Source organism: Dipodomys merriami, unplaced genomic scaffold (genome assembly GCF_024711535.1).
Source record: "Dipodomys merriami isolate MVZ:Mamm:240054 unplaced genomic scaffold, mDipMer1.0.p SCAF_51, whole genome shotgun sequence".
In the NCBI taxonomy this organism is placed as follows: domain Eukaryota; kingdom Metazoa; phylum Chordata; class Mammalia; order Rodentia; family Heteromyidae; genus Dipodomys; species Dipodomys merriami.
The window spans coordinates 10,028,512-10,050,817 of NW_027206080.1; the positions used below are offsets into that span (position 1 = coordinate 10,028,512).

Sequence of the window (22,306 nt, forward strand, 5' to 3'; positions counted from 1 at the left end):
TTTCACCAGTGAAATGAACATAGAAACTTGTACTTGTGTACAGTTGTGATGATCGGAACACAGTATTCATGCAAATGACTTTTAGAATTTATCTATTCATTTTAGCATTTTTGTGTTTATTTCTACTATCTTTATTTTTTCTATTATCTTCAAATAGTTCTAAAACATAAAGGAGTTTGGATTCCACATGTCAATTTATGACTATAATGCATCTTGGTCAGTGTCAGCCCTTCCATTACTTCCCCTGTCCCCCTCCCCCTATCTATCTCAACCTTACCCTCTCCTTTACAGATAATTTGAATTTGGAAACACTGATCTTGAATTATAAGTTTAAGGTTAAGAATTAGAACTGCTTAATTCAAGATGGAGTTTCCAGGAGATCATCCTCAAGGAGGGTCTCAGTCTTCTGAATAGGATTAGAGTCATGAGTCACTGGCACCTGGCTTCAAAAGCCTTTTTTAAAAATATGATGATTAGAGGGGGGACCAAAATGGCGACGGAGCAGTAGGGAAACGCCACAGCTCTCTCTAACCAAAAAGAGAGTTCGAGTTCCAATGCTTAATCTCCCCAAGAGACCGACAACAACAAAAAGACGAACACTCAGAGAAAAACCAGAGGCGGAGAATAACAAAAAAAGAAAGAGACGAAAAGAAGAATTTCAGAACAGAGAAAAGCGAAGACCCCTCCCCCAACCTTTACTGGCTGCACGGCAGTGCGCCAAGCCGCCGGCCAGCCGGCCCAGCGGGAGATCCGGGAGCCCCAGAGACACAGCAGAGACACAGGGGGCCACTTTCAGATCACCAGGTACCGGTTTGCAGAACAGCGGATCGCCAGGAACAGAGAAACCTACCAGCTGGGAGTCTCCACGAGGATCCCACCCCCACCCCTCACTCTCCACCCGAGCAGAGAGGCTCCATCCCGCCAAAGCCGCTCGGCACCAGCAGCGCTACAAAGGGACCTGTCTGCAGACCACCCGCCCGACCGATCGCGATCGCAACGACCCGGCCCTGCTCGGGCCCCAGAGGTACCGCGAAGAAGCTGCCTGAGTGTGGACACTTTTGACCCGACAGCTTCGACAGAGGCAGAGACAGAAAAGAATCACACAGAGCCACCACCGCCCAACCCAGCCCGGATTGCAACAACAACTGACGACCTACACCACACAGAAACAACCAGCTCCAGGGTGAGTACCCTACAGGGGAAGTGTATCCCTCAAGGGAGACCAGAGCTGGAGGGAATCCCCAGACCCTGACCTAGACTCCCTACCCCCAACACCCGGACCACAGGACCCACTAAAACTGGGAACTGTTTGAGAGCTCCACCAGCCCATGGAGCACACTCAGCTGGCCAGGCTAGAGCAAGAGCACCCCTGGAAGGGAGCTTAAATGCCCAAGCCAGGAACAGTGCCCCTGGGTCAAGACTACCAACAGTAGAAGAAATTTGAACTGTGTCCCCCAGGCTGTATAACCTAGGTGGTATACACATCAGCACAGGCCTAACGAGTGCGCTCCAGGCTGCATAACCTAGGTGGTATACACATCAGCACAGGCCTAACAAGCACGCTCCAGGCTGGGGCCGGAACCAGGCCCGGGGATCCGGCGCCTGAACAACACAACCAACTCCTCCCAATTGAAGTAAAAAGCTGAGCATACGCCTCAACAGAGGGGAGAAAACCAGGAAACAACACTCCCCGGGAAGCACGCCTGTGACAACAAAAGACCTGGAGGCCCAGGACAAGAGAAGCCCAAACCCCACCAAAACTCCACCCATATACCCTAGACTGGGAATTGGGCAACACAGGCTGCCAGCACCTGATAGTAAGCAGGAGCTCAGACTGTTAAGGCGGCTCAGCAATAGAGTGATAGTCTTGGATGTATGAGGCCCTGCATCTGATTCCTCAGCATCACAAAAGCAAAAAGGGTCAGAAGTGGTGCTGTGGCTCAAACGGTAGGGTGCCAGCCTTGAGCTGAAAAGCTGAGGGACAGCACCCAAACCTAGAGTTCAAGCCCACAACCAGCCCAAAACAAACAAACAAAAGCACATCAGGAGCCCATAGCAGACTCCAGTATTTGGGAGAGTGCATCCAGAGCATCTGTTCTTCACAAGAGCACCCGTAGGAGCAAACACAAGCAGTCTAGGCTGCTCAACCCTTCCAAAGGCGGGAACTGCCAGCAATCTACAGCAGAGAGCTGAGAATCCTAAGTAAGTCAGAATAGCAGCTGGAAATAGGCTCCCAACAGAACCCAGATCAGGCACAGACTCTCTCTACCAATACAGAATCAGCAACCAAGCAAAGACAGACACACCAAAACAAAATTGAAGAGCAGTCTCCTGAACCTCCATGCGAAAATCACAGAGAAAAATCACAAGGTTTACCACCACCCAGGAAAGCAAGCTTACCTCAAAAGCCAGCAGCCACGCAGGGAAGAGCCCCATTGGGAGCAAAGCAGGAATGGAAGACAAAAGCTACATCCAAGGGTTGCTGGAGGCAATGACTCAAGAAATAAAGCGAGAAATTGATCAGAAATTGAAAGAGCACAAGGATGAACTATCCAAAGAGATACAGGGTATCAAACAAGAGATGCATGCAAAAATAGAAGCTGCACAAATCTCAGTAAGAAGTGAGATAAACGCCAAATTAGAGGTAATGCATACCTCATTGAGAGGTGAGATCAGTACTCTGAGAACCAACATTGAATCCATAAAGGGATCCATTTCCTCCATGCAAACCACAATAGAAGCCACTGTCAACAGAGTGAATGAAATGGAAAGTAGAGTGTCAGAAACAGAAGACAGAATACACCAACTGGACCAAAAAGTGACAGATATGGAAAAATCACTCAAATTAAACCAAAGGGATATTCAAGAGCAAGCAGATAATGCTAAAAAATTTAACCTTCGCATAATTGGAGTGGACGAAGGTGAGGAATTCCAGAGCAAGGGAATGCAACACCTATTTAACAATATAATCAATGAAAATTTTCCCTACCTCAAAAACGACCATCTTAACTACATCACAAAAGCTTATCGAACACCCAACAAGCAAGACCCCAGGAGAAACACTTCTAGACACATTATAGTAAAAATGATAGATCTGAATAATAAGGAAACAATCCTGCATGCAGCAAAAATGAAGAAGGAGCTATACTACAACGGGAAAAAAAAAAGAATTACTGCAGATCTCTCCACACAAACAATGAATGCAAGAAAAGCCTGGGAAAGCACCATACGAGCCCTGAGAGCCAATAACTGCCAACCCAGACTGATATACCCGGCAAAGCTAGCATTCACATTCGATGGAGAACTGAAAACTTTTAATAGCAAAGAAAAACTAAATGAATACATAAACATTAAGCCAGCATTACAAAGAATTCTAAGAGGGGGGACACAACCTGAAGAAAGCAACCAGGAACTGGGGCCTGCCCCGAACAGGCGTTACTCAAAGTCTAACTGAGCAAGCACAGGAGGAAAGGAAAGAAGAAAAACTTAGGAAAACGGAATGGCAGGGACAACAATGCATCTCTCTATACTTTCTCTTAATATAAATGGGCTGAATTCACCAATTAAAAGAAAACGAACTGAGGACTGGATCAGAAAACAAGACCCATCCATCTGTTGCCTTCAGGAGACCCACCTCTCAGCCAAACATACAAACAAACTCAGAGTGAAGGGGTGGAAAAGGATCTACCAATCAAACGCCCCCAGTAAGAAAGCAGGTGTAGCTATCCTGATATCTGACAAAATAAACTTTTCATTAAAATCAGTACAGAAAGACAAGGACGGACACTACATATTAATAAAGGGAACAATCCAAGAGGAGGATATAACCATCATCAACTTATATGCCCCAAATATTGGTGCTCCCAGATATGTCAAACAAATGCTCTCAAACTTACAGAATAAAATAGATCCCAATACGATAATACTAAGAGACTTTAACACACCACTCTCACCAAAGGACAGGTCTACCAACCAGAGGATTGGCAAAGAAGCTACCGAATTAAGACAGGCCATACTTCAAGTGGAATTAACTGACATCTACCGAGTATTTCACCCTAAAACAACACAGTACACATTCTTCTCAGCAGCTCACGGAACTTTCTCCAAAATAGACCATATCATAGTTCATGCAAGGAACTTAAGCAAATACAAAGGGATCGACATAATCCCCTGTATCCTATCTGACCACAGTGGAATCAAGCTAGCTCTCAATAACAAAGCATACCGCAGAAATTTCTCTAATACATGGAAATTGAACAGCACACTCCTTAACAATGCCTGGATAACAGAAGAGATCAGAGAAGAAATAAAGCATTTCCTACAACTCAATGAAAATGAAAACACCTCACAAAGAAACTTGTGGGACACAGCAAAAGCAGTCCTGAGGGGCAAATTTATTGCCCTCAGTGCCCACATCAAGAGAATGGAGACAGACCAAGTAAATAATCTCATGTTGCAATTAAAACAGCTAGAAAAACAAGAAAAAATGGGACCTAAAGCTACTAGATGAAGCCAGATAACCAAATTAAAAGCAGAGATTAACCAATTAGAAAATCAGAAAACCATAACCAAAATAAACCAAACAAAAAGCTGGTTCTTTGAAAAAATAAACAAAATTGATGGCCCATTGGCTAGATTAATTAAAAAAAGAAGAGAGGAAACCCATATTAATAGGATTAGGGATGCCACGGGAAACATCACAACACGTACCCAAGATATCCAAACAATTCTAACAGACTACTTTCAAAAGCTATACTCTCTAAAGGAAGAAAATCGGGCAGAAATGGATGCATTTTTAGAGAAATACAAGTTGCCCAAACTGAGCAAAGAAGAAGTTAACCAATTAAATAAGCCAATATCCTATAATGAGATACAGGAAGCTATCAAAAGTCTTCCAACAAAAAAAAGCCCAGGACCAGATGGATTCACAGCAGAATTCTATAAAACCTTTAAACAAGAACTAATACCCATACTCCTCAAGCTCTTCAGAGAAACAGAGAAGGAGGGAGCTATCCCAAACTCATTCTACGAAGCCAATATCACACTCATCCCCAAACCAGGCAAAGACCCAACCAAAAAGGAGAATTACAGGCCAATCTCCTTGATGAACACAGATGCAAAGATCCTTAACAAGATTCTAGCTAACAGAATCCAGAAACACATAAAAAAAATAATTCACTATGACCAGGTAGGCTTCATCCCAGAGACACAGGGATGGTTTAACATACCTAAGTCAATAAATGTAATCCAACATATCAACAGAGCCAAGGTCAAGAATCACATGATTATTGCCACAGATGCAGAAAAGGCCTTTGACAAAATCCAACATTCATTCATGCTAAAAGCTCTGGAGAAAATAGGAATAGAAGGAACATTTCTAAAAACAATAAAAGCCATTTATGACAGACCAATAGCCAATATTATACTTAATGGGGAAAAGCTACAACCAATTCTCCTAAAATCAGGAACAAGGCAAGGATGCCCACTGTCTCCACTCCTCTTCAATATAGTCCTAGAACCCTTAGCCAGGGCAATAAGGCAAGAAAAAGACATTAAAGGGATCCGCATAGGGAAAGAAGAAGTTAAGCTATCCCTTTTTGCAGACGACATGATACTATACCTCCACGATCCCAAAAACTCCATCCCCAAACTCTTAGAAATCATAAATCACTTCGGCAAAATAGCAGGATACAAAATAAACCCACAAAAATCAGTTGCCTTCCTATACACTGATAATGTACAGGAAGAGAGGGAAATAAAGGGAGCAAACCCCATTCACAATAAACCTCCCGAAAAATAAAATATTTAGGAATTAACCTAACCAAAGATGTAAAAGAACTATTTAATGAGAACTATAAAAAGTTAAAGAAAGAAATTGCAGAAGACACTAGGAAATGGAAAGACCTCCCATGCTCTTGGATAGGCCGACTTAATATAGTAAAGATGGTAATACTTCCAAAACTAATATACAAATTCAACGCAATTCCTATTAAAATCCCAATGATGTACATCACTGAATACAGAAAACAGTCCAAAAATTCATATGGAACAACAAAAGACCTAGAATAGCCAAAACAATTCTAGGGGATAAAAATATGGGAGGGCTATCCATGCCGAACTTCAAACTCTACTACAGAGCTATAATAACAAAGACAGCATGGTACTGGCACAAAAACAGACCCAAAGACCAATGGAACAGAATAGAAGATCCAGAAATAAATCCACAGGCCTACAGCCAGCTGATATTCGACAAAGGAGCCAAAGACATACAATGGAAGAAACACAGCCTCTTCAACTGCTGGTGCTGGGAAAACTGGGCAGCCACATGCAGAAAACTAAAAGTGGACCCCAGCCTATCACCATGCACCAACATCAACTCAAAATGGATTAAAGACCTTAACATTAAACCTGAATCTCTGAAACTACTGCAGGACAGAGTAGGAGAGACACTTGAACTAATAGGCACAGGAAGGAACTTCCTGAACAGAGTCCCAGGGTCACAACAAATTGGAGAGAGACTCGACAAATGGGACTACCTTAAAATAAAAAGCTTCTGCACAGATAAAGCTATCGCAACCAAGCTAGAAAGACAACCAACTAATTGGGAAAAAATATTTACCAGCAATATATCAGACAAGGGGTTAACATCCTGTATATACAGGGAACTCAAGAAACTAATCCCTCCCAAACCTAACAAACCAATTACTAAATGGGCAAGGGAACTAAAGAGGGACTTCTCAAATGAAGAAATAAAAATGGCAAAGAAACACATGAGGAAATGTTCATCATCCCTGGTGGTGAAGGAAATGCAAATAAAGACAACCCTGAGATACCACCTTACCCCAGTCAGAATGTCCCACATCCACAAATCAGCCAACGACAAATGCTGGAGGGGATGTGGAGAACAAGGAACGCTATTACACTGCTGGTGGGAATGTACACTCATACAACCACTTTGGAAAGCAGTCTGGAGGGTCCTTAGAAAGCTAAAGATTGACCTCCCTTACGACCCAGTCATACCACTTCTAGGCATCTACCCTGAACAACAGGAACCAATATACAAGGACACGTGCACCTCCATGTTTATTGCAGCACTGTTCGCAATAGCTAGGATATGGAAACAACCTAGATGCCCCACCACAGATGAATGGATCCAAAAATTGTGGTATCTATACACAATGGAATATTATGCAGCCATTAGAAATGACAAAATAATGGCATTTGCAGGGAAATGGATGGAGCTAGAAGGAATCATGTTGAGCGAGGTAAGCCAAGAACGAAGAGACAAACAGTACATGGTCTCCCTGATAAGTGGATGATAAATCCAAAATGTTAGGTGATATGACAAAACTAACAGGACTTAAGAAACAAAGAACTTCCACTCATCTGGTTGAACCACTACCAAATATCCCCATGCTGCTGATCACATATATGGTATATAACATGTGAGCACCGTTATATATTACAGACTGTGATAGACAATTTGCTCCAGGAAAGTTAGAATGAACTTGTGACTTTAAACGAGCATCATTATTCCACAATACTGTGAATTACCGGAAATTAAGTAATCACTTAATCACAATCAAAAAAAAAAAAAAAAAGAACCTTGGGGAAGGGAGGGAGGGAGGGGATGGTAGGGGGAAAACAATGGAGGAGGTAACAATGCTCAAGAGGAAGTGTACTCATTACCTCACTCATGTAACTGTAACTCTCTGTATAGTATCTTTACAATAAAAAAAATGATGATTAAATTTTACTGGATTCCCAAACACTTCTGGTATATTATAAATATGATAGAAACAATGGGGCTTTATTGATCACTTCCTCAGTGCTGGACAAATTTCTAAACCTCACTACTCTGAAATAAGGGTCACCATCTCCATATTATACATGTAGATACTGAAGCATCTTCGTCCATTCAAAGAAGACTCTGTTTGGTCAATTTCAAAACTTGCAGTTCCTACTGTATTAAGGCAGGGGACCTTTTTACCTGGATAAATGGCCGAGTGTTAGACACAACTGACTGAGAAGTGACTGAGTCCTTTAAAATACCAAGCCATTTCTTTAAAAGGACCCAGGCTTTGGAACTCATTATAAAAGATTTTACAGAATATGTTTCCTGTGTCCTGAGAAATCTTTACCTAATCCAACATTATAAAACTTTTCTCTTAAAATTTCTTCAGAAAATGTTATGTCCTTTAGATTACCTATAGGCAGTTGAGTGATCCATTTGACTTAACTTTTGTATGTAGTATGAGGTGTGGATTGTATATGGATGTCCAATTATTGCAACACACTTGAATACTAGGCAATGTATCTAAGAAACAAAAAGTAGAAGTCTAAGCTGGGTGTCAGTGGCTAAGATCTGAAGATCACGATTCAAAGCCAGCCCAGGCAGGAAAGTCTGTAAGACTCATCTCCAATTAATCATCAGAAAACCAGGAAGTTGCACTGTGGTTCAAGTGGTACAGTGCTAGTCTTGAGCTGAAGAGCTCAGGCAGGGACAGCGCTCAAGCCCAGAATTCAAGCCCCATGACTGACAAAAAAAAGAAAAATAGAAGTCTGAATTGGGCTTAAAATTGAATTGCCCATATCAGGAAGGTCATGTGTTAAGTGCATAACGCGGAGAGAAAGAGCATTGTGGAAAGGCTCACAATGTATGATCTGGGTTGTGTAACATTCAAGAAACCTAAACCACAGACCAAGTCAGTGGTTATCAGGTATTCAAGACAGATGAAGAGGCAGAGCACAGGGAATAAGGAAACTGTGTCTGAGCTAAACTATAGTGCTGGCTGGTGTAAATTTGTCAGACTCTACAAAATATATAAGGCGGAAGGATGCAAGCTAAAGACTTTAGTTAATCATAATATATCATAAGTGGTGCATAAATTCCAACAAATGTACCATGTTAACATAAGATGTTAATAATTGGAGAAATATAGCATTGTAGAGGTCTCTGTTACTTTCTGTTTAATCTTTTGGCAGACCTAAAACGGCTAAAAATACATCTTTTTCACTAAAAGAAACCTGATTGTTAAGACTAAGTTAAAAGATCTTGATTCATGGAAGATATACAAAATCCATCTAAATTCTATACAAACAAGGCTCCTTTACAATGTCTTCTCAGAAATGAAACTAATTTGCTCATTGTTAAATTTATATCCAATAGTATTGATCCAAAAATATTTTTGATATGAAGCATAGACATTTTGTATAGCAGTACTTTCATTTAAATTGATTTTTAGAAGAATTATAATTTATGTCCAACAAATATTTATTGATCAGAGATGACAAGGACAGATTTTGTTTCAAGAGGCTGAAAATATAGCAGCTCAAGCCTGGAATACTAGCTACTCAAGAGGCTCAGATCTGAGGATCTTGGTCCTAAGCCTGCCATGAGACTTTTTATCTCCATTGACCATCCAAAAAGCTGGAAGTGGACTATAGCTTCACACACACACACACACACACACACACACACACACACATGCCTGCCACACACATTTCTTAGTGGAAGTGTAAACATAAAACCCTATCTGAAAATATGGATGTGGAAATTTAAAGAATATCAACAATCTTTCCTCATCAAATCTAAATTTTGTTTCTAAATTATGCCTGATAAATTCCTTTAAAAAGAGCTGAGTTAGAGAAGGCTGAGTTCTGAGGATTGTGGTTCAAAGCCAGCCTAGGAAGGAAAGTCCATGAGACTCTAATCTCCAATAAACTACTCAGAAAAAGCCAGAAGTGGTACTGTGGCTCAAGTGGTAGAGTGCTAGCCTTGAGCACAAAGAGGCTTAGGGGTCAGTGCCCAGGCCCTGAGATCAATCCTTAGGACTAGGGGGAGGCATTTTCTGGAGGTGGGGTGGGGCATAGTGCTAGGGGAGAGGAGGAAAGCTGAGTTCAATTAAAAGAGTAATTTCCTGGGGCTGGGAAGGTGGCTCAATGGTAGAGCTCTTGCCTTGCATGCATGATGGCTTGGGTTCGATTCCTCAGCACCACATAAGCAGAAAAAGCTGGCAGTGAGGCTGTGGCTCAAGTGGAAAAGTGCTAGCCTTCAGCTGTAGAGCTGAGGGACAGCGCCCAGGCCCAGAGTTCAGACCCCATGACCAACAACAACAACAAAAGAGTAATGTCCTACTTATGACCTACATTAGTTCATATTCTAATTTACACTGTTTTTCTTACAAATGATATGGTAAAGTTTCATAAGTTGTATAATTTTATTCCTATTGTGGAGAAACAGTCAAGACCAAAACACTTTTAAAATAGACTCAAATTATTTTCTAAGTGTCAGATATGAACAGGACAGAGCAAATTACAAAAGGCAGACATTCAAATTTTACTTATAGGTAACACAGTATATTTGAAACTGTTAGAAGCTTATTTCCTTTATGTCTTAGAAACATTTCTTTTCTGTCTTCTAATGTATAATTTGTTATGTGTGTTATGACAAGAATTCATATTTAAGCCAGGTGTTAGCTTCTCGAGTTGAATGAGTTCTGAGGATCAAGGTTCAAAGCCAGCTGGATAGAAAAATCTGTAAGCACTGTATCCAGTAAAATATTGATCAAGTATCGATGAAACCTGGCACCATCAGCAAATAGATATTTTATAACTCGAATAGTGAATAAAAGTTTTGCATTTTCTAATGTGTGGATTAGAGGCAGTATTTTAATGTCAATAATACTATTGGTAGATAATATAGTTGACTCATTTAGGAGTGCAATGAGAAGTGTTTTGGTTATTGTATACAACTATGAGTAATGAAATATAAATCCAGAACTGTTCTCTCACCCTAAAATGTTTAAAATTTATGGGAAAACACCAGCAAACATTGACAATTCTGTCAATAAGAAATCTTTGATAACAAAGAGAAAGTAACTTACCAGAAGAAATATTTTAATGTGCACAATAAAAACTTATTAATTTATCAAATAACAATATACCTGATGTTGTATCTTACATCTTTCTCCCCAAATTAATACTCTAAACTTGTACTTCTATTCAGAGTAGCAGGTTTTTTTGTAAGAACCAAAGAATTATTGAGCAAGAAGGACACAACAGGAGTCAGATGGATGGATAGATGGATAGATGAGATAGATAGGTGGATAAATGGGTAGATGGATAGATCAATGGATAGATGGGAAAATGAGATGGATGGATGGGTAGATGGATAGATGAAATACATGGATGGATAGATGAGTAGATGATAAAAGATAGCTAGATAGATAGATAGATAGAAAAATAGATAAGTAGATGGATTAGATGAGATGGGTGGGTAGAAAATATACAGATACTTCATTTAATATTCATATGTTTCCTAAGTTTAAGAGCAGAAAGTAATATCTTTCCATCCTGCCCTTTAAATGAAACCTAAAATCAAATGATTCTGGGTAACTGGCTGTCTACTCTGCTTTGAGCTCACAGAGTAACAGCTGCTTATTTATATGGGAGCTGGAATGATTTTCCAGTCCTAAGAACATGAAAGGCATCACATGGTCAGAACACTTCTCCACTGCAGCTGAGCCTGGACAAAGGGAGGACAGAACAGCACCGTGCTGTTAGAAGGCGAGACCTAACTTCCTACACCTGTCTTGCTTCTCTGATCCTGACACATAGACCAAGAAGTCATGGCTTATGTCCCCACTGTATTCCTAACTTAAGAGGGTTAATAGCTGAACAAACAGAAACTACTCCTCCATTCTAGCTCCTCTTCTTTCCATCACTTAGTTTCCTTTTCCTCATGACAGACCTTTTATTACTTGGTGGATAGTAAAGTAAAAACTAAAACAACCAATAATACATGACTTTGGAAAGTAGTATTTCTATGTAGTAAAAAGGCTTTGATGATCTAACATGTGTACTTGGAAGCTTTTAAGAGCTATTTACTGAATTTTTGTGCTTTTAAATATTACTTGTAATTACCAGCCTTTGATCTCCTGAAAAAGATATAATTTCAAAGAGGAAAAATTGCTATAATTGGAGTGCAGTAGGAGAAAGTAATGTCCTTAATAAGAGTGAACAAATCAGGGCCAATTCAGACAAGTAATAGAATATATTCTATAGCGCCATTGTAAAAGGAGCAATTATAGGAAATATTGGATTATAAGAGAAAGAGTCTTTTAATGGAAAGGCGTCCCAGCTCTGAATTTTGGTTCCATTCTGACTGAAGGCACACTAAGGAAATAGTTCCAGAGAGAAAAGTCTGGGTTTTGTTATATAGTTAAATGTGCTTGTTTGCCAGAAAAATTACACTTAAATATCTTTATTTTCTTCCCTTTGTGTTTATCAGTAGCAAAGAATTATTATGAGAATGATTTAGTCCAATTTGGACCTTGCTTCTGGGGTCTTCAGGTTCATGTATAAGCATATGTACAAACCTAATCTAATCCTTACCTTTCCAGCTTTCCTCCCCCAGTTCTTGATGCTGACCTTCAGTAATGTACATTTGGATTAAATAAAGCAAGTCAAAAGTCAAAAGTAGTTCCTGTAACTTACCAAACAGGCCAGGTTAGAGATAAGTGTGGCAACAGCAGAAAGGAATGTAAATAAAATATCTCAAAATGAGGCATACATCAAAGAAACAAAAACATTGGTTATCTCTTTATACCTGCATCATTAGAAAAATCTAAACTATTACATGATTATAAAACACTCTACAGATGTGCCATCAAACATCAACACACACACAAACACACATACATACACACCAATCACAACAAACACCCATTTACTCCTTACTGGTTAGTTTCATTCAAGTATATAACTGGAATTTCAGAGAATCAGAAGCTTGAGCTCTTTTATACAACCTTGGCAAGATTTAGAGTCTAAATCAAATACAGCAAATTAAAAAAGAAGATTTCTAAACAGAATCTTGTACATCATTCATGCAAAGAGTTATAAGATAGGAGAAAAATACAGGAAAGGGAAAAATATACCCCCAAAATTCAAAAATAAAATTCAAGACAAAAAAATTCAAAAATAAAATTCAACAAAAAGGACTACCCCATAAGATCTAGGGAAATATTATTTCTATGATTTTAAGTCTGGATTGAAATTTTAAGTAAAATGATTTTTCATGCTAGAAAGTCACCGTGGAGTTTGTGTAGGCTGACATAACGTTTCCCAAGAGGCAGGTTTATGACTAGGGACACAATGGCTCAGATATATCCTCTGCATTACAGACCTTCTACTGTAATCTCTGTAGAATGTAAGCAAGCGTATACAAATGTATTAACTGAAAAGTAGTACATTCAAGGGAGAACTCAAATAGTGTGATTCCTTAGAAAGGCAGAGACAAAGTTCAACAGAATAAACACCAGGAAGCTGGTACTTGAAAGGAGGTAGAATGGAGTCAAGGGGAGAAGGGTATATGAATAAAGGGAGAATGAAAGATAGAATCCAGACAAAAATTCAATGTATATCCTACAAGATGAAGAAAAGTGAAGAAAGGGGCAGGTTGGGAAGGAAAGGTGAGAACATTGAAAGCGTTGACATTGACCAAGATGCGCTGTATTTATAAAATGGCAATCCTTTGTACAACTACTTAAAGATAATTTAAAGATAACTTAAAATTAATCAAGTTTACTGGTAAAAATAAAAGAAATCTCACATTGTATGTAGGACTCTTTCCATCACTTTGACCCTCTTGGGCCTCTCATTAGATATGCAAAATAATTTATTGAGGCTTTATTATGATAAGAGGTATAATTAGCAGTCATTTTGTTACACAAAGTATGTCACAGCCAATTTTCTGCAATTGCTTCTAGCAGAGCACCTGCACCATTCATGTTTATAAATCAGGTAATTGTACAGCTAGCCACTTATAAGTATGTATGATTAGTCTGATTTACATATGCAAGTTAATGATTTTATATACAGTATATCAAGTTGCTGCATTTTTTTGTTTTTTTTATTTTTAAATTTTATTGTAAAGATGATATACAGAGGGGTTGCAGTTACATAACCAAGATAATAAGTACATTTCCTTTTGAACAGTGTCACCTCCTCTCTCATTCTCTCCCAGTTTTTCCCCTCCAGACTTTCTTCCCCCTCCTTGTATAGTTTATTTCCAAAATAGTGTTTAGTGGGTTTCACTGCTGAATTGGTTCACCTTTTGTCCCACCATTTCTATTCTTTCCCCTCCCCTCCCCAAATCAGATAAATGTATACACAAAGCAAAGGGTAATAAAATCAAATACAGTGACAGAAGGGAATAAACAAAAAGAAAAGAAGGAAAGAAAAAAGAATTGCAAATTTATAAGATTATTTCTTTGTTGCTTTGTATGTCCCTCCCCCACAGTATAACCCCTGCTCTCACTATATTTGATGTCAGTATAACTTGTGGAGGAGATGGGGAAAAACAAGTCGTTTAAGGATACAGGTGGACCTGTTGCAACAATGTGAGAAGTACAAGTTGTCATGTCCATAACGAGCTTTACAATGTCTGTGCGGGGGGGGGGGAAGGGGGGGAAGGAGAAGGATTGGGATTGGGGGGAGGGGGGAGGCTGGGAAGGGATGTGAAGGAGAAACAAAGGAGGAGGCTGCAATGCTTGGTAAGAAATGTACGCATTATCCTGCCCATGTAATTGTAACCCCTCTGTACAGTATGTTCACAAATAAAACAAAATAAATTTTTAAAAAAAATTGCAAACACTGCAATAAAAAACCTCTTGCTTCCATTTCTTGGAGTTCATTTCAGGAAGCATCATTTTATATGATCATATACACATAACTATTGAACTGTTGTGATTCTCTCCTAAGATTATCCTCCTTTGGTCTCACTGTGTGAATGTTTAGATTGCTGTTTAATAAATCATGTCCAAGTGTAATTATTTGTCTTTTCTATCCATTGGATTTGCTTGTAGATTTACAGGCACATTCTAATGATTAGAAATGAGGGAAACCATGCAGCCTATATTTCTTCGAGTATGGCTTACTTTACTTTATAATTTTTTCCAAGTCTTTCTGTTATTCTTTCTGATGGAAGGTTGCTGCATTTTTAATGTTTTCTCTGATTTTGTTACATTAGACTTCTAAAGTATTATTATATTTACATATATATGTATGTATACATATATGCTATGCATACATATATGCTACCTACATAATTTTTCTCATACTATTTAGGGATACTCCCAAAACTTTACCTGATAATAAATATAAGATCAAATGGAAAGAACCAGTTAAGTTTCTACTGATTCATTGTGTTGGAATTTTTCCTTATTTCTTTGGGATGATAGAAAACCATTTTATCCAATCTTTCCTGCTCTCTCAAAAAAATAACAATTTAAACTATGGTCAGGAGTCTCCAAATGATAACATGGAGAAATGTCAATATAATCAGAATAAAGACTTGAAAGACTAAAAGACAATGATTGATCAATGATATTCAATATTTTTAAACTCTTCTTTTTTCCCTTAAACCTACATTACCCAGAGTATTTAGATCTCTATTTAAATACTATTCTGTCCATTACTTTACATGGAAGAAAAGTTAAAACTGCATTATTCAAAATGTTTGAAAACTACGCAGAATTTTATTCAGGACTACAGGATTTGCACAACCTTGCATCTGAAATGAAGAAATATAAACCTGAAATGCCCTTAAGATTCTTCATTAATTTAAGGTTTAACTTTCTACTTTGTGTTCTATTACTTGAGTAACTAAATTTAGTAGAGTAAAATTTTAGCTTCACATAGGGTATGATTTAACTGTAAAATATAAGGCTTTCTTAACTAGATAAGTATAAAATAATTTGAAAGAATAGTCTAATTTTAAAGGACACATATGATTATTTGATATTTTTTAAACTTGGTAAAATAATACAATGCATAGCTTCCTATCATGAAAATGTTCTTGAAAATACTAGTTTACATTTTGGAAGGCTCTGTGGTGCAAATAAAGTTTGCAGATGAACTGTAAATTTATTGATCATCATTCATGATTCTCCACTTAAATGTCAGTAAAGGGGTCTAAAAAGTCTAAACCACAAAGGAAAAGAAGACAGAAAAAAGGAGATCAGAGGTCAGGAGAGTTCATCAAAATTGAAAATATGCAATCAGATAAGCAAGTGATAATGGATTACGTCAACACAGGAGAATACCAAGTAAAGCATTTGCTGAGGGCTTTTTGTTTCTTTGTTTGTTTGTTTTCTGGCAGGGGTTGTACCAGCCTAACTATACAGGGTTAAGGAAAGAAAATAGGCAGAGAACAAAACATTGATGGAAGTGTCTAACGTTATGCCTCCTTATCTTGCCCTCCCTCACATACACACAATATCCATATCCAGCAGCTTGCCTGAAAGGACTCAAGGTTTGGGAGCATCCAAATTGAGAAGTACAGACCGTAAATGTAGGTACTTGGTTCTCTAATTTACTAGCATTCAGTGAAGGAAAAAAGCATTCATGAAATCACCAATAATAAACCTCACTTCACATTTTAAAACTGTTTTCTTCCTAAAGGAAAAGAGAATCTCAGACTCTTCAGTCTTTCTCTGTAGACTGATTTTCTTTTCAATTTTCAGTAGTTGTGTAGATTTTTAATTTCCTGATGTGTATCTTAAGATGATGAGTCTCATACTAGACATCACGTTTTACTGGAGAAGAGTTTCACGAGGTTAATGTCACCTAAGCACTGTGTCATTCCAGGACCACAATGCAAACTTCTACCTATACAAATCATGCTGAAACACTTACCTCCAGAACCAACCACAGTTTATCTCCATGTTGTCTATCCTTCTTAAAGTAAATACCGTAGAACTTGACTACATTTGGATGGTCGGAGAGTGCTCTTAAGATGTTGTATTCTGCTTCAATCTCCTCATCAATATCCTAGTTTCAAAAACCATTTTAAAAAAGTATGAACAATATCAATGACATAATAACTATCAAAATCAGAATTTTATTTTACTAAGGCAAAATATTGATTTTTATTGTGTTTAGTTCTATGTATTAAATTTCTTATCACATTAAGAGGCCAGATTATGATTTTCTTGTTAGCCAAATGCATCTTAAGTGTATCACTTTTTAATTAAATCTAAACAGAAATAAAGGCTATTTTTCTATGCATTTCAAAAACAACTCATTGTAGTAGTTATTTGGCTGCAGTGAGAAAGTCATTGATTTGAAATAAAAACTTTTAGAACCAGAAAGCAGATTTATCTTGTTTCTTTAGAATACCGGATATTTGAAATCTATCAAAAGCAAGTCACATGAACAATAAATTCTTGCTTTTCCAAAAAAAGTGACCTGGAGTTAAATTATAAAAGATGAAGTAAGGCATATTGAAAAATAGAAGCTATTGCAACCTCAATAAAAATGCAGCACATCCATGCAGGCATCTTTCTGGTAAAGGACATGTACAGGAAGCAACCCACAGAACTATAAATAAAACTTGGCTAATATTGCTCTTACAATGATAGCTAATAACTCTGTGTTTTTACTACAGAATCATGGACTCACAGAGGAAGAAAGAAAATATAAAGGAAGACAATCCAGCTTGACAAAGTCAGAGCCAGAGATGCTTAGATTCCAACCCTACTACATCCCAAGTTTGTTCACTTACTCTTTTTCTTGCAGGGAAAATTCCTAATTCAATATACATCATAGTAAGATACCTTCATTTAAAAAAAAGTCAATCTTTGTAAAAATTCATGGGTGCATTTAGGTTTAAGATTATAATCTCTTGGTTATAAATCTTTCTTATTTGACTTGTGACATGACAAATGAGTAAGGAATTCTAAGGAAAACATATGTATTGTGACAAGAGCAGAGGCAGCAAAATAAAGTACTATACATTGTTAGTGTTTCATTAAAACAACGGCAGAGAACATGATTTGCAGAATTTCTAAGTATATTATATATGAGTAAATTGAAAACAAACAATGGTTATATATATGTTAAGCTACTCTTTCTCCATTAAGAAGGAAATAGCCAGGCACTGGTGGCTCATGGTTATAATCCTAGCTACCCAGGAGGCTGAGATCTGAGGATCACAGTTCAAAGTCAGCCTGGAGACTCTTATCTCCACTTGTGAGACTCTTATCTCCACTTACAAGCAAAAAGTCAGAAGTGAAGCTGTGTCTCAAGAGATAGAGCACTAATTATGAGTGAAAAATCTCAGAGACAGTGACCAGGCCCTGAGTTCAAACTGTAGAACTGGCGTGCGCACACACACACACACACACACACACACACACACACACACACACACACACACACACAAGGGAATGGGAGAAGCTAGATACTGAAGTCCTTTTATTTATTGAAATGAATCCCAAACTGTAATATCAAAGGCCAATGGAAAAACAAAAATCAAGTCATTAGGGTAGGGTAACTTGTGTCTTTCTCCCCTCTGTGTAAATGTAAAGATAGTTCATGTCAGTTAAGCCTGGGCACAATATTTCTCAACTTTTTAGTCTAGTGTGTGTCCTATTTTCCCTTCCATATATACATATGTATATACATATATACACATACATGTATATATGTACACATATAAATACACATATATTTCTGTGTATATGTGTGCGTGTGTGTGGTACTAAAACTCAAACTTTCCCATTTTTATTCAGCTTTCTTGCTCATACCTGGTGCTATACCACTGAACCATGGCTCCAATTCTGCTCTTTTGGCTGGTTAATTAGAGACAGACTTTCATAGACTCTTTCTTCTGTCTGGGCTGGCTTCAAGCCATGATTCTCAAGGTCTCAGCCTCCTAGGCAGTTAGGATGATCCGTGTTTGGTCTCAAATGACTGCCTTAGATAAATTTCTCTCATTTTCCTCTATTCTAACAATACCCAAGAGTGACATAATAATGGGATTAGTAGAAATAAATAATAAAAAGTGCATCCTTCAGATGAACAAAGAACTAGAGACCTTGTGCTGTGTCCATGGTTTATTAGCGGGTGAGCTATGACAAGGACAGAGGGTTCTCATGTGCACTTTTCATGGCATGCACACTCCCTGGACATTGTCATGACTTGTATGTGTAAGAGGCATGTAACTGCACACATGGATCTCAGCAACAGTTTGGGGAGATGTGACTTCTGAGCTTATTTGCTTGCCCATGTACTATGAGAGAGGTAAATATCTCCAGTCTAGCACTTAGCCAGGCTTGGCGTTACACACCTAAAAACCCAGGACTCAGGAGTGTAAGGCAGGGTATTGTGAGTTTGAAGCCAATATGACTTATATTTCAAAAATCCAAAAACTAAACTAAACTAAACCCAAACAAGTAATCCTAAATTTCCAACCTTCATTCTCAGAAGACCAGGCCAGACTGTAGCTCAATAGGAACATGAGCTCCTGACTTTGATCCCGACACACACACACACACACACACACACACACACACACACACACACACACACGAGTAAAAAATCATTTCTTGGAAACAGAATCTTGACATTCTCCTTGCACCATTAACAATAGGCTATTTTTTTAAAAAATCACAATTAGTATTTTGGTATTTTCTCTTATCACAATTATTAACCACCCTCACCCCAAAAAGCAGTGAAGGACTTCACTCAAAGATCAATAAGATTAAAGAAGAATTCCAATTTTTCACAATGAATATAGACTAAGACCATCAAACACATAAGCAAATCAAAAAATTAATTTCATTAAAAAAATCCTTTACAAGGAGAAGGGAAGAATGCAGTCAAAACTCCAATGCGTACAACATTAAGAAGAGTGAGGGAAGGGTGAATAGGAGAGGAATGGGCAAGAATGTTGAAAGGAGTGACATTGACCAGGATATAATGTAGCCATTATATAATGTATTCAGGATATAATGTAGCCATTATATAATATATTCAGGATATAATGTATCCATTACTGCTTTGTTAAATGGCAACTTCTTTTTACAAGTAGTTAAAAATAATAAAATAAATAAGGAAACAAAACTACTTCTTCAATCTGGCATAAGAGAAATTGTGCCTATAGCCTGAGCAAATTCAGGGAAACTTGGACATCTGGTTACAATGACATCTTAGAGTTACATTTAGTCCCATGAGTTTGTATTTTAATTATTTTTAAATCTAAGATAATATCAATGAACTACATAGCTGATGAGCATTGCATTTATGTATTTCTACACTGATTTACTTATAAGTTAGATATAAAATACATATTTTATTGATATAGCATGTAAACCAGAAAAATCGAACAAGAAGACTTTCCTATATTTTTCAAATTGTTGCAATTTGTTTCACAATGATAATGATGAATGAGTTTATTTGAGATATGTGTTAATTTTAAAAACTGTTTCATATAGATTAAATAGGCTATGGAGAAGAGAAAAACCCAAAATGACTCACATGAATTGGATCCAGAATTTTGACTGCTGCTTTTTGGCCATTTTTCTTATTCAATACTTTAAAAACTTTCCCATAAGTTCCTTTTCCGATTGTTTCAATGATTTCCCATGTATCAGAAGGATCAGGAAAGTTATCAAACAAAATTGTTTTTCCAAACATCTCAAAGGTTTAAATCACTGGAAAGAAAAGGCACAGTTCCATCTATATTTAATTGGGGAAATTAAACAGCTCATGTAATCTCATGGGAAATTATCTAGTCTTTTCACTAATACAATGGAAAATGTACAACTGTACCTAAATGTTCTTCAGAGTCACAGAAAAATTTAATATTATCTTTGTAAACAGATTTTATGAGTTTAATTATGATCCATAAGCAGGGCTTTGTTTCTTTAAGGAAATGGTCTTGTATTAATTGCTAATAATTCTCTTCAGATGAAAAGCCATATATTTATATCATTTTGATTTATTTCATCATAGTCAGGTATCTCAATGAATAAAAGAATTTCACAATAACCTAAGATTTGGGTATGGTGGTAAGTGCCTGTAAAACCAACTCATTGAGAGACAGATAGATAGATGTAGGAGGATTGCATGTTCACAAGTTCAAGGCTAGCCAGGGCAAATCGTAAGTCTAAAACATAATAAAAAATGAAAAGGTAAATGCATTGTTCAGGTGAGCTGAACAACAGGCAGGCCCTGGGTTCAACCTGCAGTACCAAAATTTAAAAAAAAATCAATTACCTCATTTAAGATAATCATATACTTTCTAAATAATGGGGAGTTATATTATTTTTCTATTTAATACCCTTCCCAGAATAGATCTGCTTCCCAGAATAGATCCTATGGCTGGTATTATTGCTAGCACCCTTAACTTTCTTTATTTCTCACTTTCAGAACCACAACCTACTGGGAGGGAACCCCTGGTCTCCTTCATACCTGTACCTGTAGCTGGACGAACCCTACACAGTCATATTGACTAATAAACCTACATAAGGCCTACCAGGATTCCTTAACATTTCCTTGGCCTGTCCCTTCCTTTTTCGACTTCATGATCATCCATCCTCAATTTTGTTTCTCTCCTCAAAAATGCTCCCTCTCTGTTGTCCTCCTCCCACATACTTCCTGAAAAAAATGGAAAAATAAACATTCCTTATTCTTATGTCAAAAACCATACCCCAGAGTTTATCCCTATTCTTACTATTGCTGTCTGGCATCAGTTCTTTCTCTTTCATTTGTTCTCAACCTTTAGGGTTCACTATGAACACTTTGCTAGAAAGGCTCTCAGATCAATGTTCATGAAGACAGGCCTTCCCCACTTATTCTGGTGTTCTCCCATTAACATGTAAACTACGAGGGAATGAACTTTGTTAATTTTACTACTGTCCCCACAATTTCTAGAACAATGACAAACACATGGTAGATAGTAGATATTAAATGAGCAAATACTGACTTATCTTTTAATTATGACAGCAAAGATCTTTTTTAATATATATTTTATTGTAAAGATACTGTACAGAGGGGTTACAGTTACATGAGTAAGGCAATGAGTAGATTTCCTATTGAGCATTGCTACTCCTCCTTTGTTTTTCTCTACCATCCCTTCCATCCCCACCTCCCCAACTCATCCCTCCCCACCCCAAGAAATTATAAAGTTTGTTTTCAACATAGTGTCTTGTACATCTCATTGTTACAATGGGTCAACCTGTATCCTTATTTTAGCATTTTATGATTTCCTTTCCCCTCCCCAAATTAGAAAAAATGTATATACAAGATGCAGAGCATGAGAATCAAATAGAGTGAAAACAGGGGTTATACCATGGGGGAAGAAAATACAAAAGAAATAAAAAAAATCACATAGTACAAGTACATTAAAAACAACAGCAATAAAGACAAAACCTCTTGTGTCACATCTTGGGGTTCATTTTGCTTAGCATCATCTTATATGGTCATATGTACATAGCTTTTGACCTTTTCTGCTTGTCTG

At 37.7% G+C, this 22,306-nt stretch overlaps 1 protein-coding gene across 1 annotated transcript in view; it reads right to left on the bottom strand.

Annotated features, from left to right (window-relative positions):
* The window catches only part of Myo3a (myosin IIIA), a 156,592-nt gene extending 136,111 nt beyond the window's left edge, over positions 1-20,481 (bottom strand). The window contains exons 1-2 of the mRNA XM_069998310.1: positions 20,323-20,481; positions 16,699-16,833 (exon numbers count right to left, since the gene is read on the bottom strand). Of these exons, the coding sequence (XP_069854411.1) occupies positions 16,699-16,833; positions 20,323-20,481 (294 nt within the window). The remainder of the gene's footprint in view (positions 1-16,698; positions 16,834-20,322) is intronic.
* Positions 20,482-22,306: the final 1,825 nt, after the last annotated feature.